The sequence below is a fragment of the Dermochelys coriacea genome, chromosome 15 (assembly GCF_009764565.3).
Source record: "Dermochelys coriacea isolate rDerCor1 chromosome 15, rDerCor1.pri.v4, whole genome shotgun sequence".
In the NCBI taxonomy this organism is placed as follows: domain Eukaryota; kingdom Metazoa; phylum Chordata; order Testudines; family Dermochelyidae; genus Dermochelys; species Dermochelys coriacea.
In genome coordinates, this window is record NC_050082.1 from 27,696,193 (window position 1) to 27,723,071 (window position 26,879).

General features: G+C 40.6%; 1 protein-coding gene across 5 annotated transcripts in view; it reads right to left on the bottom strand.

Annotated features, from left to right (window-relative positions):
* The window catches only part of HECTD4 (HECT domain E3 ubiquitin protein ligase 4), a 117,172-nt gene extending 98,188 nt beyond the window's left edge, over window positions 1-18,984 (bottom strand). For 2 of the 5 annotated variants that reach the window (XM_038373279.2, XM_038373277.2), the window contains exons 1-4: window positions 18,562-18,923; window positions 5,426-5,943; window positions 2,224-2,313; window positions 1,386-1,516 (exon numbers count right to left, since the gene is read on the bottom strand). In XM_038373279.2, coding sequence (XP_038229207.1) covers window positions 1,386-1,516; window positions 2,224-2,313; window positions 5,426-5,943; window positions 18,562-18,723 — 901 coding nt within the window. In that variant the 5' untranslated portion in view covers window positions 18,724-18,923. Of the gene's footprint in view, window positions 1-1,385; window positions 1,517-2,223; window positions 2,314-5,425; window positions 5,944-18,561 lie in introns of all 5 variants that reach the window. The other 3 variants (XM_038373280.2, XM_043498305.1, XM_038373281.2) reach the window with 3 other exon arrangements.
* Between the last annotated feature and the right edge of the window lie 7,895 nt (window positions 18,985-26,879).

Here is a 26,879-nt window from a genome sequence, read left to right on the forward strand (position 1 = left end):
GAAAACTAATAAGCAAGCAAAACAAGGTATGGAGATACGGGGGTGGTTGGGGAGAATGGAAAAATCTTGCTGCAATGATACATGTATGGCACCTATAATATTAATGCAGGGATGTCAAATAACCAGCCCACTTAATGTATTTTGGTAGTTCACATTACATACTCAAATCACAGAATCTAAGTTTTCATTTTTTTCAGAACAACTAACTTCCTAGTCCTCATGGTTGCAAACATAAGCTTCCAAACATGTATAGAGTGTAAACCAATATATTGGTCTTCCTGAGTCTGTAGGCAAGCTGACACAATGACTCAGAGGTGTGAATTCCTTTCAACTCCAGTGATCTCACTGATATGTCAACTGAAGACTGATGACACTTCAACCCAACATTAACTATTTCATTGATTACCTTTATAGCAACAGAATTAGGGAAGTGGTGGGAATTGCTGCAGGCAAGGAAATACAGAGCAAAGAACAGGAGAGGCACAGAAAGAGATAAGTGAGAGCAGAGGAGGATGGATAAGGAAGAGAAAGGACAGAAACATTGGCAGTCCTAAAGTTCCCATTAATATATGCTAAATGTGACAATAATGCATTAGACAAAAAACAAGTTCTGTTATAAATACTATTCTCAATTTAATCTTTGTGCAAAATTCCCATTGAAATCAATGAGTTCTGCTATGCATATTGCTCGATAATTTCCTAAATTTATACCCCAGATCACTAGCCATGTTTAAAAACGACATTCAGTCCTCACCAGTAACTAAGTTGTACCCATACATTGAAGCTAGTGTTTAGTAAAGTGATACAATCCATCGCATTACATGAATATGCAGATTTATTTTGCCATTTTGCCAGCTAAAACTTTATTAATTTTAATATAAGTGGACTCGTTTCTTCCAGTTAAACCCCTACTCAAAAAAAAAAAACAAAACCACGCAACCAAAGGAAGCACTATTCACTCATGTACCCATCTCCATCAAGTTTACATGGTTGTGTACTACTGGTCTATTTTACAAACATGACCCAGTAATAACAGTCTGCCTGTAAAATTAAGTCCATGCCCATTCGTCTGTTTTTGAATGTGCAATTTGGAAAACTGGGTGCCTACATAACCATCTTCTTGCACAAACGTGGGGGCTTGCAGATATAACAGGTGCTTGCATGTTCCTACAGATGCCCAGTTATGCTATCTTCTGAAAAATATGGCCCCATGTGTTCTCTTTGTTATGCCTCATGACGGCTTTTATACTCTTTCCAACAGAAAGAAAAAACTTCTCAAATTCTAAAGCTTTAGATGTAGGAAAAAAAAATACTCTACAGTCAATGCAAAAAAAAATCTGATCCTCTTAAGTGATGTTAACATAGTCATAAAACAAACTCTTCACCTTTGTTTTCCGAGCTGGAGCCACTGTTGGCATCAGGTGCAGGTAACATATCTTCAAACCCCCAAGATACCACGTGTTTTCCCCCAAGCAAACAGGAGGGAGATCCAGGCCCGCCTTCCAGAAGCAACAACCTTTAAACCAACAAGAATACAGAGCAAGATACATAAAGAAAATATTTTCAGATTAATAATAAAAGCAACAATTAACTAGCTTGAAAATTAAGATTAAAGATATTTTTCAAATGGGAAATTTCTTATCTCTATGTTACAGTTCATAATTACAGGTTTCAGAGTAGCAGCCGTGTTAGTCTGTATTCGCAAAAAGAAAAGGAGTACTTGTGGCACTTAGAGACTAACAAATTTATTAGAGCATAAGCTTTCGTGAGCTACAGCTCACTTCATCGGATGCATTTGGTGGAAAAAACAGAGGAGAGATTTATATACACACACACAGAGAACATGAAACAATGGGTTTATCATACATTTTAAGGGAACTTTAGTCATTTAATTTTTAAAAAATTAACATACCTTGAGAATTAGCCTTTTATCATTATCCTTCCTCAATTAACCAGATTTCCAATTTTTCCTAGGGCTTCCAAATTTTCATTTTAGTAACTATAAAGTCTTGGATTTGTCAACGGATCACATTTTGAGACTCATAGATACTAAAGGTCAGAAGGGACCATTCTGATCTTCTAGTCCAACCTCCTGCAGAACGCAGGCCACAGAATCTCACCCACGCACTCCAGACTGAGTAAAAAGACTCATCTTTTATCTGAATATTTACACATTTTCAAGGTTGATACAAAAGAGCTACAATTAGAAAAGTTATTACCCACCTGTATAATATATCAGCCACAGGCAAGGATCCCAGGTCTGTCTGTTTCTGTAATAGATGGACTGTGTGAACAAAAGTTTTCAGTGATCCCCTAGGAAAATAATTAAAATAAGAGTTAGAAGTCTTTGTTCATGGAAAATACACTAATTTGCAGGCAAGGCAACAAAGGACAACAGACATTTAAGACAATGTCCAGTGACAACTTGTTGTAAAACCTCAATGATGTTTTCTCTCTCTCAATGAGCCAACTTTTTTCCTGTTTGCATCCTTCTTCTGGATTATTTCCACCCCACTCTGGGGTAACACAAACAAAGAGGGGACAGAGGGAAGGATGTTATCTAACTGCCAGCTCTGAATCCACTTCTTATTTTGGGCATCAGCTGCCACAGGCAGCTCCATAAACAATATACAAGGTAGGGCAACTGGGAATCACCTTTAGAGCATCTTAGATTCTTTTTATTCATAATTTAAGAACAATAATGAAATCTATGCAGCCTGAAGGACTATATTTGGTTTATAAGTGTTGCAAATGAAGGCTTCAAAGGGATAGTCAAGTGCTTTCCGCAACTGATTATCCTTAAAAGGAATTTAAAAATCTCAAGACTAGGAAATAGAACTTGGGGTATACACTTGCAAGTGTTTGTCAAAGAAGCTGAACAGTAGATCTCTCTTAATTGTTTAGGCCACTACCAAAATTTTCTTATAATGGGTTCTTCCCCAACTGAAGGGACTCTCTTTAGTAGCTTCTACAAAATATTTAACTTGCAGGTCCATATAGAAACTAAGAAAACAGATTACATTAGTTTTGTACAAACTTTAGTAGTGCTACTCCCTGGAAAAAGCCTCTAATGGTTGACAGTCCTTTGGCATTCCGTCTTTGAAATGCTCAATTTCTATTTTCCCCCCCAAGAATTTTAATCAGTTTTTTAAAACAATATTCCTTGCATTGCTTTTATATCCTTAGGAAAATGAAGCACCCAGAATTGAAAGAGGATTATCAATAGTAGTCTCCTTTCAAAGGCCTCTTTCTTTATAAATGGTGCCCAATGCATGGAGAAATGCATGGCTTTTGTACGTAAACACAAAACTCGAAATACTATAACACTGTAGTCTCTAAGGTGCCACAAGTACTCCTGTTCTTATAACACTGTAGGTAGCATTTTGTAGATAACTTTGCAAAGACAAGCTAAGAAGATGATCTTCAATTCAATGCCTTTAGTTAGTTTTGGTTCCTTTAACCATTTAAATTCACAAAGACAATATCAATGCCTTTTGATAATAACTTAGATATGCCAGATAGCAACAACTGACCCCCAACTGGAGCAATGTTATTTGTCACATACATTTTATTTAATGCATTTAATAGATTATAAACCCTGATGATACTACTGTGGTATTCTAATCGGACCTCCTGTGTAACCCTCATAGGAATTCTCTGAATTAATTTGTTTCAACTACAGCAGATCTTTTAGAAAAAGATTCAATCTTGATTTTAAAATTGCCAGTGATGTAGAATCCACCTTAACCCTTGGTAAGGTGTTCCAGTGGTTAATTGTGCTTTATTTCTAGTCTGAATTTGTCTAGCTTCAACTCCCAGCACTTGATCTTATTATAACTTGGTCAACTAGACTGAAGAACCCATTCTCAAAGTTTTGTTCCTCCATATAGGTACTTCTAGACTGGAATCAAATCTCTTCCCCAACCTCCTTAATCTTCTCTTGGTTAAGCAAAACAGATTGAGCTTCTGGAGTCTATCACTATAAGGCACGTTTTCCAGTCTTTTAATCACCTTTGTGGCTCTTCTCTGAACCCGCTCCAATTTATCGCATCCTTCTTGAACTGCAGACACCAGAATGGAAAACAGTATTCCAGTAGTTGTTGCATCAGTACCAAATATAGAGGTAATATAACCTTCCTAGTACTACTCAGGATTCCTATTTATACATCCGAGGATCACATTAGCCCTTTTGGCCACTATGTCGCACTAGGAGCTCATGTTCAACTGATTTTCCACCATGGCCCTCAAGTCTTTTTAAGAGTCACTGCTTCCCAGGAGAAAGTCTCCCATCCTTTGTTCCTAGATGTATAATTTTACATTTTGACTTATTAAAACTCATACTATTTGCTTGAGCCCAGTTTATCAATCGGTTCAGATCAAAGTAATATTTTTTAAAATATCATGAGTTTACCTCAGCTAATCCTTCCTAAAGCTGGCCAAATACACCTTATGTAGAAGGCTATTATTCAAAGCAGAGGGAATTTGAAAGATATAGTAAAACAATATGGTGTTCATATTCAAATTCAATCTACCTATAAGTCAGTAGGTCAAACTACATCAGTCTTTTTCCACAGATAGCCTTTATAAAGAAACCTATTACAACATCACCCTGATAACATTTCTCTTACCATTTGCTAGTTTCCATTATATAAAACATACTTTTCTTGGGTTTATAATTCTACCTTTGCACCTTATTCAGTTAAAATTGGCAGATAACATCTCAGCCCACAAGTATTTAAAAAACTGATGTCAAGATTTTCAGATGTGACAAGCGATTTGGTGTACATTAGAGGGTCACGATTTTCAGAAATTGCTAAACACCAGTCCTCTAAAAATCAGGAGCCTTTAAAGTGAAGTAGGACAACGACAAAAAAAACAAACAAACAAAGGGGTTAATTTTGAAAGTCTTAGCCTACACCATTTTTTGTCCAAGAAAAACTGAATTAGCACAACCTACTTCCTCTGAGAGCTTCTCTATGTAAAGTGGCAACTGAATGAAAAAGACCTCCTGCAGTACATCGACCTCTATATAAGCCCTTGAGGACAAATAAACTGCAGGACCAGGGACACAAAGCACAGGGAGAGGTCAGACAAACCTTTCCCCGTTTATTAAAAGAGGATGAAGAGAATGTTTAGTATCCTGTGTCAACCATCCTTACAGATGAGTTCAACACAATAAAGGAAACCACACCGACAAGAGTCAGTCCTAACCTAAATCTTTCTGCTTCCACATGAGCTAAGCATTTATATTTCTCATATTGGTTTCATCTTTTCCAAACAATTTTTAATATGAAGAGACTACTGGTTAGTGTAAAATGAAAAGCTTTCCCACAGCTTGACCACATTATAATTTCTGCCATTCTTTAGCACAAACACATGCTACCATCATCAACCATGACATGTGTCTAATATAGACTCTTCTTACCTTGCACAAGCCAAGGCAACAAGGGCAGCAGCAGCATTCTCTTTTTGCTTATATGGAATCTGTTGGCCTGAGGCAGATGTTTCCTCCAACCAGGAGCAGAGCAAAGATTCAATTCCATTAAGACAGTCAGCTGGTTCCTTAGTCAAACTCAAAGGCTGGCAATCTCGAAGGCAATTCAATAGTACCTCAGCAGTTATGTTACAGAGAGATGGGTCTGTTCTACTTTGAGACTGAATGAGAGGAAAGACCAATAGAAGTCCCATCCGTGAAGTAAATGGTGCCTGCTCAGGTTGCTGTAACAAACCCTGACGCTTGAGCAAGGCCAATGTTTCTTCATCCCCAGAATTTTCCCGTTCATGTTGTTCTTCCAAGGCTAGCTGGCGCTGGGCATTCCAGAGTCCACGCAAAGCATTTAAACGGTATTCAAGCAGACGGGCATAAGCGTTGCTCTGGTTTCCGCATACGGAACGCAAACGCTCAGCCAGTTCCGTTGGATTCTTAGTCTCAAATGTTAGAATCTAAGAGGAGAACAAGATCACATTTACTAGTGCAAACATGTCTGCTTTTATTAGAAATGCTTTTAAAAAAAGCAAAGTCCAACATAATACATGTAATATAACTTCTAAATATTAGACTGAAACATAATGCCAATCTAAAGTGTTAGAATATTTTTTACAAAGAAAACATCTCAAGTCTTAAGTCCATGTCCCAAGAAGTGCACAATTATTCCCTGAAGTACATTTTGTAGCGCTTTCTCCAGTTTTAGAACATTTCAAGTGATAGAGCTTCCCTCAATTTTCTAACTTCAACAGCTCCCTCCCACTGCAAAGTTTTTTTTCCCCTGCTATTCATCTCACTTTTATCCCATTACTCTGTTACATCTGCTTCAAATGTTTGCAGTTATATCATGTTCTCTTCCTCACTGATAGCTGATGTCACATCAAAACATACATCTTACGATCAGATGTTTCTATGAGAAGAAAGATGTCTTTATCTTGGCACTTCCAAAGAAAATGTAAAACAAAGTGGGAACAACAAAATCAAGTAACTCTGATGGAAAGCAATGTTTGGATAATTCTTCCAAGTACTAAGCCAGAAAACCATTATTTCTGTGAGAGACAATAGATCTCTTTTCCTCATATGACACAGTACCACATCTGAGATCAGCAGAATCACTTAAGCTGGCATACCCTCAATAGAAATAAGAGGGAGCTGCTGGCAGAGCATTTTCTTTGATAGGTCCTTGGATTTATTAGCCCACAGGAATGCTGCAAAGCCCATATTGTCTTCTCTCTTTACTCAGGCTATTGAGGAGAGAAAGGGTTAAGAGTAGGGGGTGATTATATTGACAGGCAGCCCTTTTATATTTTGTGTTTTTTAAGTTACAGGATAGGCATACAAAGTATACAATAGGAAGATAAAGATAAATTTGATGAACAAGAATAGATAATTCACCATTTTCATGAGTAAACCTACTGAAGTCAGTGAAACTACTTTACCTGAATATAGTGAGCAGGATTTAACCTTACTAATAAAAGCGTTCATTTAAAGAAAATGAAATTCTTACAGAATTTACATTAGTAAAGATACATTTTAATGGTTAAGTATTAGCAAGTAAATTTTGTATATTAATATTTCCAGTCTAAGAATGTTAATTACTAAACTATACATTACACTGAATAATACATTTACAATAATTACTGTTTATATTTAGTTGCTCTTTTAAAGTGCTAGGCTTTGTGTATTCACTCTCCTCCGTGGTAGAATACTCTACTAATCAGTATTAGAGGTTGTCATACTTTATAATCTTTTGTTCCAAAAAGTCAAACAATTTTATATGCAGGAAATGTGTTGCTTGTAACTAGAGCCCTGCAAATCTGCGGATACCCACTTTATATCCACAGACCATGTTTGCAGATCATGGAGTGGATGCAGATAAAAATTTTGTATCTGCACAGTGCTCTCTACTTCTAACTCACTAGGATGAATTCTCAAATGGAAAGTAACAAACAGCAGCAGCAAAGAGGAAGAACAATTAATGAAGACCAATTCTAAAAACTAACAATATTTTTAAACAGTAGGTCTTCCAAAGAAAAGGTGGCTCCCCTCAAAGATTAAACACCTAGGATATTGTTGGGATGTTTTTTTTGTCGTCTGTCTTTTTTTTTTTTTTTAAATGCTTGCGAGACAAATGTCACAGGCAACACAAAAGAATCATTACCTGCTTACTATTTAGGTTCTCCTTTGATACTGTGACAATCACGAGATCATTTAGTTTGATTTTTTTAGATCAAATATGTTTAGCTTTTTTGCTCTACAAAAATAGCGTCTTCAAAGTGTGTGCCAGATGAGATTTAAACACCTAATTGTGCCTAGCTAAGCTATAAATTCCTGTATAGCACTATTGATTGAGAACTCTCTCCAGCCTTTCTGGACTATAAACAAAGTCTGTATATAATTTGAAACACAGTTACTCACTCAGTGGACCTAAAGCATGAGATTCAAAGTGAGAATGCTGGAGTACAGATTACTATTCCATTATCTTATTAATGTATATGAAATGAAAACCAAGGAGGAAGAAGAAAAGAAAGGAAGTGAAAGAAGACAAACTGTTTAGACTGACTGAGTGGAACTTTCAAATCAAAGTTCAATTTCAGCCCAAACTCAACATCTTGTCTTTGGTCAGTTAAAATGTTATATACTAACAAATAAATTATATAGCACAGATAGCCTTAACAGTGGAACAGCTTTGAGCGTAGACCTTTACAAGGGGGATGGATCAGTAGGGCAGCTCAATGATACCAAGCCATATACTGTATAGCAAAAGCTCTCCAACTTTTTAAATTCTGAAGATCAACTTCATGAGGGGAAAGATCTCTAGAGCCCTGCGCGGATACAAAAATTGTATCCGCATCCGATCCACTAAAGTGAATATCCGCAGATTTGCAGGGCTCTAAAGATCTCCTCATGGACCATCAGATCTCCCAGTCCAACAATCTGTCACAGTACAATTGCCCCCAAATGTTACATTTTTAGGAAGAGTGGCAAAGAGTCCTATGACACCTTATAAACTAACAGACATAATGGAGCATAAGCTTTTGTGGGTGCATACCCACTTCATTGGATGCATGTAGTGGAAATTTCCAGCCACGCATCCAATGAAGTGGGTATTCACCCACGAAAGCTTATGCTCCAATACGTCTGTTAGTCTATACGGTGCCACAGGATTCTTTGCTGCTTTTACAGATCCAGACTAACACGGCTACCCCTCTGATTTTTAGGAAGGGCTCTCTGGACTGCTGTTGAACAGAAAGCCATGTGCCTTAAATTCCATTTCATTTCTAACCTGTGAAAAATAAGCAAAGAAGTTATGCATCTGCTAATCTAAAGTGTCCTAATTGTGTCTGAACAGCTGGAAGACAGTTTAACTTCTTCCTTCCCAGAAGAATGTTTTTGATAATTGATTTTGTAATTTTTCTGCTTTAATAAAAGCAGATAAATTTTAAAGCACAAAGTAATGTATTAAAATGTTAATCAATTCATGTTACACAAAGAAACCACTGAAGAAATCAAAAACAAGCTTTTGCAAGATCAAAGAATTAGAACAAGTTTTGTTGCTATGTATTTTTATGATCAGGATCAAATATTTACGTTGAAATTTCTTCACAATTATTCTGACACTTGTGATTGGGTATTTTTAACTTTAATTCCAAGTAAACATTACATTCCTATTTTAAATATCATTTTTCAGACAGAAAAAAATGGCATTAAGTATTCTTCATTATTCTAAAAAATTCCTGGTTTTGCTATTTGTGCATCTTCTGTAAGGGTACATTTTTAGAATGCTATCTACCAACAACAAAAAAAGATTATTCTAAAAAAATTTGGGAGATAATTAACCAAATAGACATCTTATGGTGCATACACTTAAGTGACTGCTACATATATTGATTTAGCAGTGCCCACAGGTTACTGAGCTTTTAAAAATCTGTTTGATTGTTCAGAATTAGCCTATTTTAAATGGCACCTTATAAGCACTAGAAAGACCATTTATTAATAAAGCTAGGTTGTTCTTCAGACACTAATTTTTAGAGTAAGAAGGTCAGCCTTAAATATTTTTATAACAATTATTTCATGCTTTTTCTTCTCAGCAAATGTTGAGCACCTTTTCTTTTTGTAGTCTTTTCTCATGCTTAATAAGCATATACGGCCTGTGACAATATTTAAAGCTACAAAATAAGTTTCATTCTGGGCTCAGATACATTCCCTTGTCATTGCAACCAACCAGGGAGGCCACAAGCATTTTACAGGGAAGACAAACATTAATACTTTATTATTGTAATCAGTCATGTGAGGGAAGAGTGCATAAGTAGTAACTGACTACAGAGATCACCCTCATCATCTCCGCAATAGGTCAGATTTTCCACTGCTCTGGAGCAGGATTCAACATAACTGGGTAAGCTGAAGGAGCACTTACCCTCAACTTATCAAGTTTACCATTTTCTTTTAAAACATGATTGCAGCACACAAATATCAAAGAAATAACTATGGAGCCAAACCAGAAAAAGACTCCAAAGACATGTTTCTTATCCACACAGGAAAAGTCAAAGATTTTTGGTATTTGTGCATAAATATGAAAGCAGTAATCTTTGAGGCATCATCTGAAACAACATTTCATTCCATAATTAAATCAAGAATCCAAATGGCAAACTAGCCAACTGAACATCTCTAGGGATGCAAGTAAATTGATCAGAACATGCGCTACTTAGCTGAAGCAAAGATCAATCTAACAATTAAAATGACACTTGTAATTACAAATGGCAAAAGCATTGGTCACTGAAAGTGATCAATCTAACTAATCGAAGACTAAAACTGGGTTCTTCCCTTCGTTTTTCAAGAAAAGGTCTCTGTGCAGGAAATAAGAGGAGGAACAGGAGTTTAAAAAAATTTAATTATTGCTTGAATAGTTTATTTTGGTGTTGTTATACAATAATCTACCTCTGATTCCTATATGCAAATGATCATGGTCCAGATTCTCAGCAGATGTTAATAGAGATGCTAATTCACATTATTGGAGCTGTGTTGATTTTATACCTGTTGAGGATCTGTCCCCAAGTCTTCAAAGATTGAAAGTCAGAAGATTAACCAAGTGAAAATTTACTTTTTCGAACAAAGCAGAACAAGGCACTTGTAGAAGTGAACATCTAATGACAAAGTATTAGCTAAATTTCAATCTTTTTTTATAACACTGCTTACTTGACGGTCTCTGGTCATAAATCTCTAAGGATTGCTAGATACGGATTTGCATTCATACACCTAGTCCTGCTTACATCTTTTGGTTTATTAAAGTATACAGCTTCTGAATTTCAGTTCATAAGGTTTCCAGGGCAGTTCTCAACTAAATGAAGGACTCTCCCTGAAAACCGACACAATTTATATCAAATTGAATTACCTACTGTTTGTAGGACTCCCCGGCTCCTTTTCTTTGATATGTTTCTTTACTTTCCTCTTAGAATCACTGAGATTAGAAAAGGAGTATTTGTGGTACCTTAGAGACTAACAAATTTATTTATCTGAGCATAAGCTTTCATGAGCTACAGGTCACTTCATCGGATGCATTCAGCGAAAAATACAGTGGGGAGATTTATATACACAGAGAACATGAAACAATGGATGTTACCATACATACTGTAACAAGAGTGATCAGGTAAGGTGAGCTATTACCAGCAGGAGAGCGGGGGGCACGGACACACAAACGACGGGGACACCTTTTGTAGTGATAATCAAGGTGGGCCATTTCCAGCAGTTGACCCACTTTGATCATCACTACAAAAGGTCCATCCATCTGTCCCGTTCCCCACCCCCCGGCTCTCCTGCTAGTAATAGCTCACCTTACCTGGTCACTCTTGTTACAGCGTGTATGGTAACACCCATTGTTTCATGTTCTCTGTGTATATAAATCTCCCCACTGTATTTTCCACTGCATGCATCTGATGAAGTGAGCTGTAGCTCATGAAAGCTTATGCTCAGATAAATAAATTTGTTCGTCTCTAAGGTGCCACAAGTACTCCTTTTCTTTTTGCGGATACAGACTAACACGGCTGCTACTCTGAAACCTGACTCACTAGACTATCATATGGACACTGATAATATAGAGATGTACTGCTTTGTTGCTGAAATTTCTAGAAAGATTGTGTCTGGTTTGCTCTTAGAAGCATCAGTTTATATAAAATTCCCTATCTTGAATGCTTTACTTCTTCTAGCCCTTTTCAGAATCCTTATCTGCCACAAACAGAAATGGACACATCTGTTTGGTCTTGCTCTTATATTGCAACACCTGTGCACATTCCTTAGTACAATTCACTCACTAACAATTGATAAGGAAGTTGAGTGAAATGTAAAAATAGTACTTCTGATATTCCACAACAAACAGCTGGTTCTGTAAGTGAATTGTATCAATGCTGAAGGCATTTCTTGAACTGGCTACAAAATGATTTATTTTTTGCAAAGGAATTCAGAGGCTTTATAACTTGAGACTTATCAATAGGGTCTTAGCACAGTCTCCATCACTGACAATTTTTATATCAAGATAGGATGTTTTTCTAAAAGATCGGCTCTAGGAATTATTTGGGGAAGTTCTAGGGCCTATGTTATGTAAGAGGTCAGACTAGAATTATCACAATGGTCCCTTCTGGCCTTGGAAGCTATAAATCTATAAATAGTTTTCAAAGTGTCTATTGTTGGTATAATCTGTATTTGGTAAATCCTGGACACAAATGTCATTTGTTGGGAGACATTGTGGTCTGCTATAAATTTAGATGATTTAACTTCTTAATTAGTTAGCAAAGGCCCATAGAAATAGTCATTTCTTTCATATATTTTGTAGCCACTTTGCATCTTGGCAACTTATATTATTTGTTTTTGAGAGACGTTAAAATGCTCACTGCATAGGATTTTTAAAATAAAAAACGTCTGCAGTACAGACAGATGTCATATAAGAATTTATAGTAAAATTCAATGATTTAATTGAAGTTGAAAGGAGCTGATTTAAAATGTTTACTGACTGAAACATAAAACTTTAAAAAACTTGCTGGGTTCCATATTTTGTAATAAAAACTGTAAACATAAACCAGGTTGGCTAGAAGATTCACTAAGCCCCTACCTTTAAAACTATAACTGAGTCAGGGGACTCAGCCTTAATATGGTTAAAAGTTGTAGTACAGACGTCTCATGTTTCCATAACCTGATAAAAACTTTGGATCCCTGAATTGGTTATCACTGTAGTATGATGGGCCTTTAGGGCATGCACCTTTCGGCAAACCTGGCCCAATTTGTGATTTTCTTTCAAAATAATTTTGAAATCTATGAAACCTGGTGGGTTCGACTGATTGCTTTGATATTCTAGCTCAGATTGCCATGACATTCAATGTTGAAAGAGAGCACAGGTATATTAAGAAGAGTATGCATGCAGTAGTTTGTTTACTATAGTCTGTAGTAGAACAAGCAAATAAGTCTAGAAGTCTGTACCCTCCCCTTTTCCTATGCCTCCTCCAGCTCCTTATACCTCTTAATGTCAAAGCTAACTCAGGACCATGCTGGATAGACTCATGGAGCTCATGGCTCAACTGCTGCAATTTCTTGGCTCAAATAAAGAATCCAGATGCTGGGGAGCAAAATCCTTCAGGGCTCCACAGGCCTCTTACATGGACTTGACAAGCAGATAAATGTGACATCTGAAGGCAGAACAGTCCTCTTTAAACTCCCAATGTGAAGACACAGGGAACAAAACCAACCCTCTGAAAGCAAAGCTTGCTATATGGGATGATGTTGAGGAGTTCCTAAGCATCAAAGGTGCATAGTTATTGGAGCCAGAATTGGCTGACCAGGATCAAGACTTTAATGCTGACTCCCCCAGGTGCTCAGCACTGGGGGATAAAGCCCACATGTTGATGTCCATGGAACAGAGCTCGAATTATTATTAGTAGTAGTTATACCGTAGCCTCAGGAGCTCCAGTCATGGATCAAGATCCCATTATGCTAGGTGCTTTTCAACACAAAGAGACAATCTCTGCCCTAAAGAGCTTACAACAGATGGATACAGACAGACAGACAGAGAAGAGAGAACAAGGAAACAATGAGAAAATATTGGAGTGGCTCTCTATCCTTGAGAGATGTGATGGCTAGAGAGCATCTCAGACTGAGCGTTTTCTTGAGACAGAACAAGCACCAAACGTGCTGATCCAAAGCTCACTGATGTCAACAGAAATTCCCCTCCCCATTTACTGCAGTGGGCTTTGGTTCTGGCCATAGTGCTACCACAGATGGGACATAACTGAAAGCGTTCGTGTTACAGATAGCTGAGGCTCACACCATCAGATTCAACAAAGCAGACAAGGCTCAGAGGAGCCATAAATGGGGGGAGGTCCCTACCAGGCCAGAAGTTCAGACTAAATTATCTCAACACTAGCTAGAAAAACCAGAGGCAATTTTCTAGAGGAACAGACAGCAGTATGAATGGACACAGCTGAGGCTGTGCTTGTTGCTGATGTCAGTCAAAAGTAACTGAGTAGCATGGTATCACCTTAAATATCCTTAGGAGACAGGAAGAAGGTAGGTGTGAAAGGCTAGGTAGGGTTACTGTTTTCTAGTAAGTGCCTAATTTACACTCAGAACCTCAAAGCAGAGATCGAAGAACTATCCTCTTTTCCCAATCTCTCTAAGACAGGGAAGCGTGAGGAAGCTGCATCCCAGTGGATGAATACACAGGACTTCAGTTCCCAGGACTGTTAACTTAGCACCTTCCATGAGCACTAAAGTTCACTTAGGGAAGCACAAGCTATAGTTTTCTTCACCAGAGGCAGCTAAGGTAAGAAAACAAATGGTAAACTGGTATAAATAATATTTACTCCATGTGTTGTACAGGGGAGAGCACAGGCCAGCACTTAAGAATACGTCTACACTGCAAAGGAAAATCCATGACACCATGTCTCAGAGCCTGGGCCCAACTAACTGGAGCTTGTGGGGCTAAAAAATAGCAGTGTAGACATTGCTGGTTGGGCTGGAGCCAGGACTACGAGACCCTCCCACCTCACCAGGTTCCAGAGCCTGGTCTCCAGTCTGAGTGGGAAAATCTACTCAGCTATTTTTGGCCCTGCACCTGAAGCTCAAGTCAATTGACCCAGTCTCAGACTCTGTGTTGAAGGTTTTTCTTTGTAGTATAGACATATCCTTAGTTAGTACTGCAGAACAGGTTTCAGAGTAGCAGCTGTGTAGTCTGCAAAAGAAAAGGAGTACTTGTGGCACCTTAGAGACTAACAAATTTATTTGAACATAAGCTTTCGTGAGCTACAGCTCACTTCATCGGATGCATTCAGTGGAAAATACAGTGGGGAGATTTATATACACAGAGAACATGAAACAATGGGTGTTACCATACACACTGTAACGAGAGCGATCAGGTAAGGTGAGCTATTACCAGCAGGAGATCGGGGGAGGTGGGGGAACCTTTTGTAGTGATAATCAAGGTGGGCCATTTCCAGCGGGGAGGGGTGGGGGGGAATAAACATGGGGAAATAGTTTTACTTTGTGTAATGACCCATCCACTCCCAGTCTTTATTCAAGCCTAAGTTAATTGTATCCAGTTTGCAAATTAATTCCAATTCAATAGTCTCTCGTTGGGGACAATGTATACCTTCAAATCAGCGGCACTGCTATGCATACCCGCACGGCCCCACAATATGCCAACATTTTTATGGCTGACTTAGAACAACGCTTCCTCAGCTCTCGTCCCCCAATGCCCCTACTCTACTTGCACGACATTGATGACATCTTCATCATCTGGACCCATGGAAGAGAAGCCCTTGAAGAATTCCACCAGGATTTCAACAATTTCCATCCCACCATCAACCTCAGCCTGAACCAGTCCACACAAGAGATCCACTTGCTGGACACTACGGTGCTAATACGCAATGGTCACATAACCACCACCCTATACCGGAAACCTACGGACCGCTATACTTACTTACATGCCTCCAGCTTTCATCCAGACCACACCACATGATCCATTGTCTACAGCTAACCTCTACGATACAACCGCATTTGCTCCACCCCTCAGACAGAGAAACACCTACAAGATCTCTATCAAGCGTTCTTACAACTACAATACCCACCTGCTGAAGTGAAGAAACAGATTGACAGAGCCAGAAGAGTATCCAGAAGTCACCTACAACAGGACAGGCCCAACGAAGAAAATAACAGAATGCCACTAGCCATCACCTTAGCCCCCAACTAAAACCCCTCCAACGCATCATCAAGGATATACAACCTATCCTGAAGGACGACCCATCACTCTCACAGATCTTGGGAAGACAGGCCAGTCCTTGCTTACAGACAGCCCCACAACCTGAAGCAAATACTCACCAGCAACCACACAACAGAACCACTAACCCAGGAACCTATGCTTGCAACAAAGGCTGTTGCCAACTGTGTCCACATATCTATTCAGGGGACACCATCATAACGCCTAATCACATCAGCCACACTATCAGAGGCTCCTTCACCTGCACATCTACCAATGTGATATATACCATCATGTGCCAGCAATGCCCCTCTGTCATGTACATTCACCAAACTAGACAGTCTCTACGTAAAAGAATAAATGGACACAAATCAGATGTCAAGAATTATAACATTCAAAAACCAGTCGGAGAACACTTCAATCTCTTTGGTCACTCGATTACAGACCTAAAAGTGGCAATTCTTCAAAAAAAAAAAAAAACAGACTCCAAGGAGAGACTGCTGAATTGGAATTAATTTGCAAACTGGATACAATTAACTTCGGCTTGAATAAAGACTGGGAGTGGATGGGTCCTGACACAAAGTAAAACTATTTCCCCACGTTCCCCCCCACCCCTCCCCGCTGGAAATGGCCCACCTTGATTATCACTACAAAAGGTTCCCCCACCTCCCCATATCTCCTGCTGGTAATAGCTCACCTTACCTGATCACTCTTGTTACAGTGTGTATGGTAACATCCATTGTTTCATGTTCTCTGTGTATATAAATCTTCTCACTGTATTTTCCACTGCATGCATTCGATGAAGTGAGCTGTAGCTCACAAAAGCTTATGTTCAAACAAATTTGTTAGTCTCTAAGGTGCCACAAGTCCTCCTTTTCTTTTTGCAAAACAGACTAACACGGCTGCTACTCTGAAACCTACTATTTTCAGTGTCACAAAATATTGGTGTCTCAATGCTCTGCAATTCAAGATTATGAATCAACCAAGTAAAGATATCATAGCAGACTGCTATTTTTAAGGTTTCATACTGAAAGCACACATAGCACTCAAACTTTGGCCTTCCCATTTCAGAAGGTTTTTGTTGTTGTTGTTGTTTTAAACCACCCATACCATGCTAACAGCCCCTTACACAACTGTAATAAACACAGGATAGCCTTAAACTTCATTTCCTGCTCTGCTCCATTCCTCCCCCACTAATAATTTTAGGGAGGATTACTTAAAGTTTTAGAGACAAATAAGGCTCCAATACTAAGGCTCTCCATGTCAAGTTTCATTTTGGAGCATGTTTCTGGTCTAGTTTGTAAAATCGTAAAAATAAGAGTATCAAAGACAAAATAGGAATCCTGTATGGGGGAACAAGCAGACTAGAGATCAAAGCATGCCCATGAGACATTCTAGTACAGTAATTAGATGATTTACTCATTACTGCTTCCACAAGTATATACTGAGGTTTAAATTAATTTCTGAATACATGTTTCATTGAAAATCAAAGTGGATTCATATCACAAGAGAGGAGTCATGGCATTTAGACAGAGATATAAAAATAAACAAACAGGAGATATCACACAAATAGGGAGAGCCTTTTATGTTGGGTGACTTGTGCCAATATCCATTTCATGACAACCAGTCCGTGCTCCAAGACCCACCCCCAATGACATCTCACAGAGAGGAAAGAGTCAAACTTAGCAAAACAACAACAAATAATAATAGTGACCTTCCTTTTTTAGATAATGCTGGAGGAAGTTTTCATAAACATCAAATTTAGCTGCATGTCACCAGAATCTAGCAGTGATTTTGTCAAGACTGCAGGCTTTTGCACCTGCTGTGGCTTGTGGGTTCTTGGCAACACCTTGCTATGCAGCCAAACCCTCAGTAAAGGGGTTGTGGCCTAAATAAATGCCTTTGACCTAACACAATACACAGATAAAGCTGCTGAACCATCCCCACTTAGATAATACCACTTTGCTTCTCTGACAAAGACCCTGTGTCATTGCAAGCTACACTGCCTGGGAGAGAGGGTGGGGTGATAGAGGGAGGAGAAGAAGAGAGACACACAGCAAAAGATACAGTCTACCGAACAGATGCAATCTACACACAGTCACAGGAAACACCACGGGAAAAAAAAAGCCTATTGTACATAATACACAAATACAGACAGCTGCACAATTTGCCTTCCACGAGAGCTACCAACATTTGTGGGAAGGGCAGAAACTGTGATGAAGAACCCAGCTGTTCCTCTTGCTTTTTAATAATAATCATTACCACAGCCTAAATACTGCCCCTAGATAACCAAGTATTCTGGATGCTTTGCAATAAGACAAATAGATTTAACTACTAACCATACAAAAACAACCATTAAAATCAAGATAAAACCATAAATAAAAATCAATATGTCAATAGCCTGTTCTAGAATACACAGATTTTTTTTTTTAACCCTACCGATTTCAAACAAGGAGATTTTGCTTCAATCCTTCACCCTCCATCATCATTCCCTCTCCATCCCCGTCACCATTAGTTAGGGGCTGATCAATACCCCGAACCACTTAGATCTCTGAATTTAGTACCCCCCAAAATCATCTATCACCTCCTCGCATCCACCATTCTTCATCCCAACCTCCCCCCTCCCTGGATCATCCTTTCCCCTCGTTATCACCACCCTCCTCACCTGGATTCCCACCACCTCCACCCTCACCCAGTCCCCCCAAGCCCTCGCTGGGCATCCTTCTCCTCTTCATCCTCACCCCCCCCCACACACACACTCACCCTATCACCCCCGCCCTGCCCCACGGAGGAGCCCCCCGCCCCGGCAGGGGTGTGTGGTGGGGGAGGCGGGGCTCACCTCCAGCTCGGTGTCCCCGGGCTCGGCCACCCCCACGATCTCGCTGGGCAGCTCGGCCAGGTCGGTGACCCGGATCAGCCCGTCGTGTAGGAAGATGGTCTCCTCCTTCACCGAGAGCCACTGGGCCGAGTCCGCAGCCGCGGCGGCCGCCGGGGACCCCATGGGGCTGGCACCGGGCGACCCTGGGGCAGAAGTGAGGCGGGCCCCGCTACCCCCGCATAGCGGGGGGAGGTGGGGAGGGAGAGGGTCCCTGGCGCGCTGGGGGGGAGGGAGCTGAGGGGAAGGGGGGGGCGCGGGGCTCTCTAGCGGCGGCCGTGCCCGGGGCGCAGCGTCCAGCTCCTGCTCCCCGCCTCACACACACAGCTGACAGCACGACGCCATGTTGCAGGCTGCGGCGGGCCCGGCATGCCCCGCGCCGTGAACAATACCCCCCCCCGCGGCTCCCCAGCGCCCCGCCCCCCCGCGCCAGGCCCCGCCTCCGGCCCGGCGGCCCCGCCCCCCAGGCGTGCGGCGGCCCCCCTGCTTTGCCCTCTCTGCCTAGAAGACAACCCCCCCCCTTTACTCTTCCTTGTCCGCCCCCCCGGGCTGCCCCCACAGCTCTGCCCCTGCCGGCCCCCCCGGGATCCCCGCTTGCTCCGCTCCCCCCCCCACCCGGCTCCCCGCTTGTTCCGCTCCGCTCCCCCGCTGCTCCCCTGCCCCACTCCGCTCCCCCCTTGTTCCGCTCCGCTCCCCCCCACCCGGCTCCCCGCTTGTTCCGCTCCGCTCCCCGTTCCTTACTTGCTCCCACTGCGTCTCCCCGGTTCCCCGCTTGCCCCACTCCGCTCCCCCCTCCCCCCCCCCACGTTCCCCGCTTGTCCCACTCCGCTTCCTGCTTCACCTACTCCGCTCCCCTCCACGACTCCACTCCTCCGACTCCCTGCCTACCCCACTTTGTCCTCTCCCTGCCATGCCTGCGCCATCCTGGTGGCCCCCCCAGCTCCCTGACCCCTACAAGTCTGGGTCCCATTTATTCCTCCTCACCATGGCTCTGTGACCCCTCCTAGCCTGAGCGTCCTGCCTCCCCCTTAGTTCTACCTCCCTTCTCTGTGACTCACTTTCCCCTTCTTCCCATAGCTTCCCGGCTCTAGCCCCTCATTACAGGACTCCCAGGGTCTGTCACCTAGGGTCCTGGGTGCACACACACGTGCACACAGGCAGCATTTATCTGATTTATTTTGATTTTATTCCACACCAAAGGGCACCTTCCAAAGCACTGGCACTTTTGACATACATTTAAAAACAGAAGGATATAGAGGGTCCAAAGTAAAAACTGACCCAGGGTGAAACGCTTCTTCCTTTTACCCTACCAAACATCATTTCATCACCAGTCATGTAACCAATACAGCTCCCATCAGGCTCCCATCAAATCCCACCCTTAACTGCTTCAACCATCTCTCAGTGCCAGTTCAGAGACCTGTGTGCACACATGCACACCAAAAAATTTAGAGGCAGATGTGCAGATGTCTGCACAGAAGTGCACATATACACCATCATAGGGCCTAATCACATCAGCCACACTATCAGAGGCTCCTTCACCTGCACATCTACCAATGTGATATATACTATCATGTGCCAGCAATGCCCCTCTGCCATGTACATTGGCCAAACTGGACAGTCTCTACGTAAAAGAATAAATGGACACAAATCAGATGTCAAGACTTATAACAGTCAAAAACCAGTCAGAGAACACTTCAGTCTCTCCGGTCACTCCATTACAGACCTAAAAGTCACAATTCTTCAACAAAAAAACTTCAAAAACAGACTCCAAGGAGAGACTGCTGAATTGGAATTAATTTGCAAACTGGATACACTTCACTTAGGCTTGAATAAAGACTGGGAGTGGATGGGTCCTGACACAAAGTAAAACTATTTCCCCATGTTTATTCCCCCCTCACCCCTCCCCGCTGGAAATGGCCCACCTTGATTATCACTACAAAAGGTTCCCCCACCTCCCCCGATCTCCTGCTGGTAATAGCTCACCTTACCTGATCGCTCTTGTTACAGCGTGTATGGTAACACCCATTGTTTCATGTTCTCTGTGTATATAAAATCTCCCCACTGTATTTTCCACTGCATGCATCCGATGAAGTGAGCTGTAGCTCACGAAAGCTTATGCTCTAATAAATTTGTTAGTCTCTAAGGTGCCGCAAGTGCTCCTTTTCTTTTTGCGGATACAGACTAACATGGCTGCTACTCTGAAAACAGCCATTATTGTAAGTATTCTATTGCTTGTATCATAGTAAATGTTCTGTGGTATTTTATTTTCAAAAATCTTGAAGCCATAGTAATATGAGGCTTATCCACATCTTTGCTGAGAGATGAGGGAGACAGCTGGGGTCTGTGTGGGAATTGTGATATATCAGATTAGCATAGTACAAATTAGTGAGGTTCTGCTGTGTATATATAAACCTGAGGAGTGGGCTGCAGAATTACAGGCCTCTCTCCACTTAAATGATCAGCTCAGCACAAAATAAAACCGCTCTATACTTATGAGTTCAACCATGAGGCTGGGGGATGGTGTACACCATTACATTACACACACCACCTGGTTTGAACACGGCTTGTCCTTGAGCTCTGTAAAGGGTATCTGGGGTTTACAGAGTCAAACCAACAGTTAGACACTGACCGTGTAAAAGCTTGATAACCACAAATGTACAATATTTCAGATCAGACCACTGCCACATATCTCCTCAAGATAGGGGAGTAAAAGAGGCTGCTGCAGGAGTAATGTGTTGATATAGAAAGGGATTTTATTTTCCTCTGCACTGCACATGCAGAAAGTTGGAACTGGAAGGTTTCATGGTAGTTGAGAACGAATTGTCATTCAGGGAATCCTTTTTAAAAGAGAAAAGTATGGAATGTTGGAATAAGAAGATTTTGTGACAATTAGGAATAGTAGTTCATAGATTCGTAGAAGATAGTTGTATGTTTGATCAATGCAAAACAAATAAAACAGTGACCACAGTGGAATGTATCCATTAGGTCACCTGATCACCACACTGGAGCACCTCATATAGTAGGAAGTGATGGAATGTGGTGGTTGGAAGAGCCTATGGCAGTTGGGGGCTGGCAACTGCATCCTGGCTGATTAAACAAGCTGCTCCAACAGCATCTCCTTGGAGAAATAGAGAAGCTGCTGAGTTTAGTTTAATTCACAGCATTTGGTTACAAAATAGTAACTGGGCCGAATGTTTTGTAACCAGGTGTGGGAGTTTTACTTTTTTCATTAATTTCTATAAGATAGGAACAAAGGAAGGGATCATAAAAATAAGTATGTGTATATTGTAGCGGAAGTAACATTGGAAGAACTAATGATGACTACCTATCTAGCTTACCTGCATACGCTTCCACCCATCATGTTAGTATCTGAGTGCTTTCCATAGCAATAGCGAAGTTCCTAGCAGACTTCGTGGAGTCTCTGACACATCTCCCTTCTTGGGATCTAAACTCTGCTTGAGGTATCATTTACATGTATACATAATTCTTTTGGTGGGAGTTGGGAATGGGACTAGAAGAGGATGTTTGTATTGTGAGCATCACTTATGGTGGAAGAGCTTTCTGAAAAAGGAAGCTTTTGTAATGTTTCCCAAAATCAGGCCGACTAGATTCGCCTTATTTCTTCTGGAAGACTGTTCTGTAGCTGGATCCCCTAGACTGAGAATGCTTTGTCCGCAGCTCTCACAGGCTTCATTCTGTGCCTTGTGATCTGCATTTTGCCAGAGGTGCTCACTGTGTTTTATATATTGAAATTTGTTCTTTAATGTAGCTGGGGCTTGATCCATTAGTTGCCTTGAAAATTAGGCCCAAGGCATTAAATTGTAACCAGAAGCTGATTGGGAGTCATTAGAGGGACTTGCATATGAGCCTGATATCATCACAGCAACCCAAGCCATGGAGAAGTTGGGCAGCCACATTCTATAACAGCTGATTCCCCTGCACTGTCTTCACAATTGACTGGGGAGAGCAGTCAGGTACTCACTGCACTTCCAGTCCATAGACTTCACTGCTCCAAGCTTCCAGATCAGCAGCTGCTCAGGCTCCAGATTTCCATCCCTACAGTGGGCCAGTCTCCAGACAGCCTGATGTTGTGAATCTCTGCAAGAGGTAAGTAACCTGACCTGCAGTTTGGTCAGTAAAAGGCCACTTAACTGTAAATGCGAGTCAGTGCTAGAGTTGCCAATCCTCCAGGATTGTCCTGGAGTCTCCAGGAATTAAAGATTAATCTTTAATTAAAGATTATTTCATATGAGGAAACCTCCAGGAATATGTCCAACCAAAATTGGCAACCCTACACAGTGCAAAAATTTTAGAAATCCCCTTTAGTGAAATTTGACTCAGTACTTTGCCACATGAACACTAGGGGTTGTTGCCATTCATCATTATATTTGATCTTTGTGGAGAACTTGGTTTAATAGAATGTGCAAAGAGCTATCTGATTAATTATCATAATTGAATTAATATATAGCAGTAAGTACAGGTAATTTATCCTTTGTTAGTGCAGTTCTGCCTAATTGCAAATTAATAAACAATTGTTAGTAAATTTAAGATTATGTTCTTCTTGTGTTCTGATATCCTGGCTGTCTCCCATTCCTAGATGCGGTGGGAAGAGGGATTATTTTACATAAGTATCATTGTCTGGCTATGCCATGTGGAGGACAGAAGACACTGGATGTGGTTTCATTAGGCTGTAACTTATTCTTAAATGTCTGGGAGTATTTGGCAGATAAAATTGTTCAGTACAGGTAATTCCAGAATCATTTATATATACTTGGGGGGCTGCTTGCAGCCTTCTCCCTTACCCATCCTGGTTCCCAGTCAGTCCCCTCCTGGGACCTTGCCATCCCACTTGAAGGAGGGTTAAGGGGAACTATAAAGGAGGTAGGGTTGGTCCTCTGCTATACCAGTCATAGGAACCTTGAATCTTGCCATCCCAATCCATTTTATCTGATCACCATATCAATTCCCTACACTGGACATCCACCCCAAATTTACATAATGAGTTGTGACATCATAGCCTAACTCTCCCTTTCATTCTTTGACCACCACTAAGCCCCCATCCACTGTGAGGAAAAGGAAAACCAGTAGCTTGACTTAGTCAATGTGTCAGTGACGGAAAAATTCCTTCCCAGCTCCACCAAGAAAGGAGTGACTAGCATAATGCTCTCAGCGGATCATGATGAAACCTGGTATTTCAACTACTTCCATGGGTGGAAGAAATAAAACTTCAAATATTAGGTAGGATTCACCAAAATCCACTAGTAGACTTCTGCAAAAAGTCAGAATGATTTTATTGCTTTAATTGTTTCTGATCTGCTTGGTCATCTACCTGCCTGCTTTATCTTTATTTCCATAAAACAGGGGTTCTCAAACTGGGGGTCAGGACCCCTCAGGGGTTGTGAGCTGTCAGCCTCCACTCCAAACCCTGCTTCGCCTCCAACATTTATAATGGTGTTAAATATATAAAAAAGTGTTTTTAAGTTATAAGGGGGGTCATACTCAGAGGCTTGCTATATGAGAGGGGTCACCAGTACAAAAGTTTGAGAACAACTGCCATAAAAGAACCTCAGAAAAAACTGTCTCTTGGAGTTTCTTTAGTTGTAGTTGTGTCTGCCCCGGTAGCCAGATTCTGGAATGAAGTTAGCCAAGCAGCAGAGTCCCCAGTCCCATAAGTGGACGTGCAGTGTGTATGTGGCACACATCACCTTCATGGCCCACTGGCAGCAGCACACTCTGGTGAGCTGAATATGGAACCTCACTGTTTTCACCTGAAACTCACTCTTTGCTTATTTTATAACTTCCTTTAAAGGAACATTGTCTTGGCCTCCAGTTTCATTTACCTTAAAATTGTTATAACATGATGAAAATACTTTGGATTCTTAGTGTTTTTGTTTTTAAATGTACCTTTGTGGTATTAAAATATGTTCACAAGAAAAGCAATAGTTGCTATTTTATCTGAGCTGAAGTAAATGGTGTTTAGTGCTCTACCTCCTTGCTCTTCAGCAGTAGGTACCTAGTAAATATTATTCATAGAGCATACTGCCATCACTGGTAACACTACTACTCAACAAAGACTGTGTTTTCATGATAAGGTGTCACATGAATTGAAGCAACTGTTCAACAAATTAAACAAATACAGCCCTGTAAATTTTTGCTTCATTCAAAACATAGAGGATGCGTAAATCAGTATTTAACAAGGAAGAAGAGACAAAATTAATAGTGAAAAAATAGTTTCAAACTTCTCTCACATAACTGCGGTGAGAAAAAAAGTAACATCTCTTTCATTTGGATTTAGTAATGATAATCTATGGGTTACACTGTGTTTGATAACAGGATATGTTTGAGAAAGGGGAAAAAAGACAGAAAGAGATATTAAAAGAAGCGAGAACAGTTTATTATAGAAAACTTTAGTAATGAACGATCTTCCTGGCAAACATTTTAATGAAATGTGTATTTGACACAGAGTTAAACGTGAGAGGAACTGGAAGCTAGTATATTTTAATGCTTTAATAAAACTGTGGCATTGCATTTTACAAATGTAACCCAGCTAGAATGTGAGAAAGAAGGTGTTTACAATGGCACTGCCTTTTTTATTATCATCTGCAATTTTCACATTCAAGAATTCAACTAAAATGGCCCTTTTAAGGAGAGAGGTGTTTAAATGCCACCTGTTGGTGAGGAGGGGTGCTTGGGAGATGAACAGATCCCTTAAAATATGGCATGAATTTCAAAATTTCTAATGTCCCTGAAGGCTTCTTATTAATATCCCAAAATAGGTAGATTTTAAATAACTATTATTTGATGCAATTTAAAATTCAGCCTTCCTGTAAAACTGGTGCAGTGGAATGAAAAAAAAATCCTACAGATTTTCCTGCAACATTCTGCCTGATATCATCAAAAACAATTATAGCAAGGGGAAGGCACTCTGTTCATTCTCATTATTGCTCAGGCTACTATTATATGACACTTCATGTTTTTTTTATTTCATGAACCTTGTTATGTCTGTGCTCTAAAGATCCATTCTAGCTTGGTTGAGATCTGAGAGGGATATAGATTGAAGTTTCCAGGAATCAATTACAAAAATATTGTTTGGTTAAATCTATGTATGTTGCAAAATCTGCACAGTTTCCTTCCTCTTGTGGAGTAAGGAAAGGACTACTTGGCAATGCTGGTATGCACTGGTATGATGCTAAAAAGGTCTGCTTATAGGCAGGGTTTAATATTTGGACACAAATCCAAAGTGAATCTTCCACTATAAACATCTGTGGGTTCATATTTGGTGCTTATTTTGCATTAAGTGTTATATAAATTTGTTGGAAAGAAAACAGCAACATATGCTGATCTTCTGTTAGTATCTCAAGAAATAGTTCAGTTTTCCACATTCGTACTTCTCTAATTATCTTCATTGATTGGTGGAAATGTTAACTGACAGTCTAAAAGCCTCTGTGTTGCAGACAGGAGAGAATTCCAATGCTTGTTCGCATGAGATAGTCTCTCCATTTTTCTAGGATCATTACCTTTGTTCTTCATAGATATATTTTGTTCTAAGTGGAAGACATCTAGAATGTCAATCATAGTAATACTGTATCTGTTATCTAACACCTTGTCTTTGCATTTAGTTAAACTTGTGCAATTTTTGTGTGTAGACCAGCTCTAAGTAATGGCTTTTAGATCTGTCTTCTCTGATGCCTAAGACATTAGGGTAAATCAGTTAAATACATTAAAACTCCCACAACCTTTCTGAACCTGAACACCTGTTAAATACAAGCTTATCTCTCTGCATGTTATAATCTTAAATGGCAAAGGACAGAGATGCTTTAGTTGTCCTTTGTATTTCATGGGAAATTGCAGTGTCAAAGTCACATCCGCCATACCATGCAGAAAATTAGGCTTATTAGCCAATTTCATGATGCCTCTGTGACTGGGCATAGAGGCACTGCCTGAAAACAGGCAAACAGGATGTTAACTCCCTATCTAACTCTCCTGCAGATGAAGGGTGCAGTGACCTACCAAGGTTTGTGGCTGACTCATTATGTTCACTCAGATGCTCAGTCAGGGCAAGTTCTAACAAGCTTTCAAACCTACAGCCAGAGGTCCTAGGGGAACAGGAGGATGTCCACATCACCAAGGACCAGTTATAATACTAGTGTTCTGTTTCATTTGCTTGCTTCACTATGTGTGTTTTTAGCAGAGGTGGGCAAACTATGGCCCGTGGGCCACATCCGGCCCCACGGGACCATCCTGCCCGGCCCCTGAGCTCCTGGCCGGGGAGGTTCACCCCC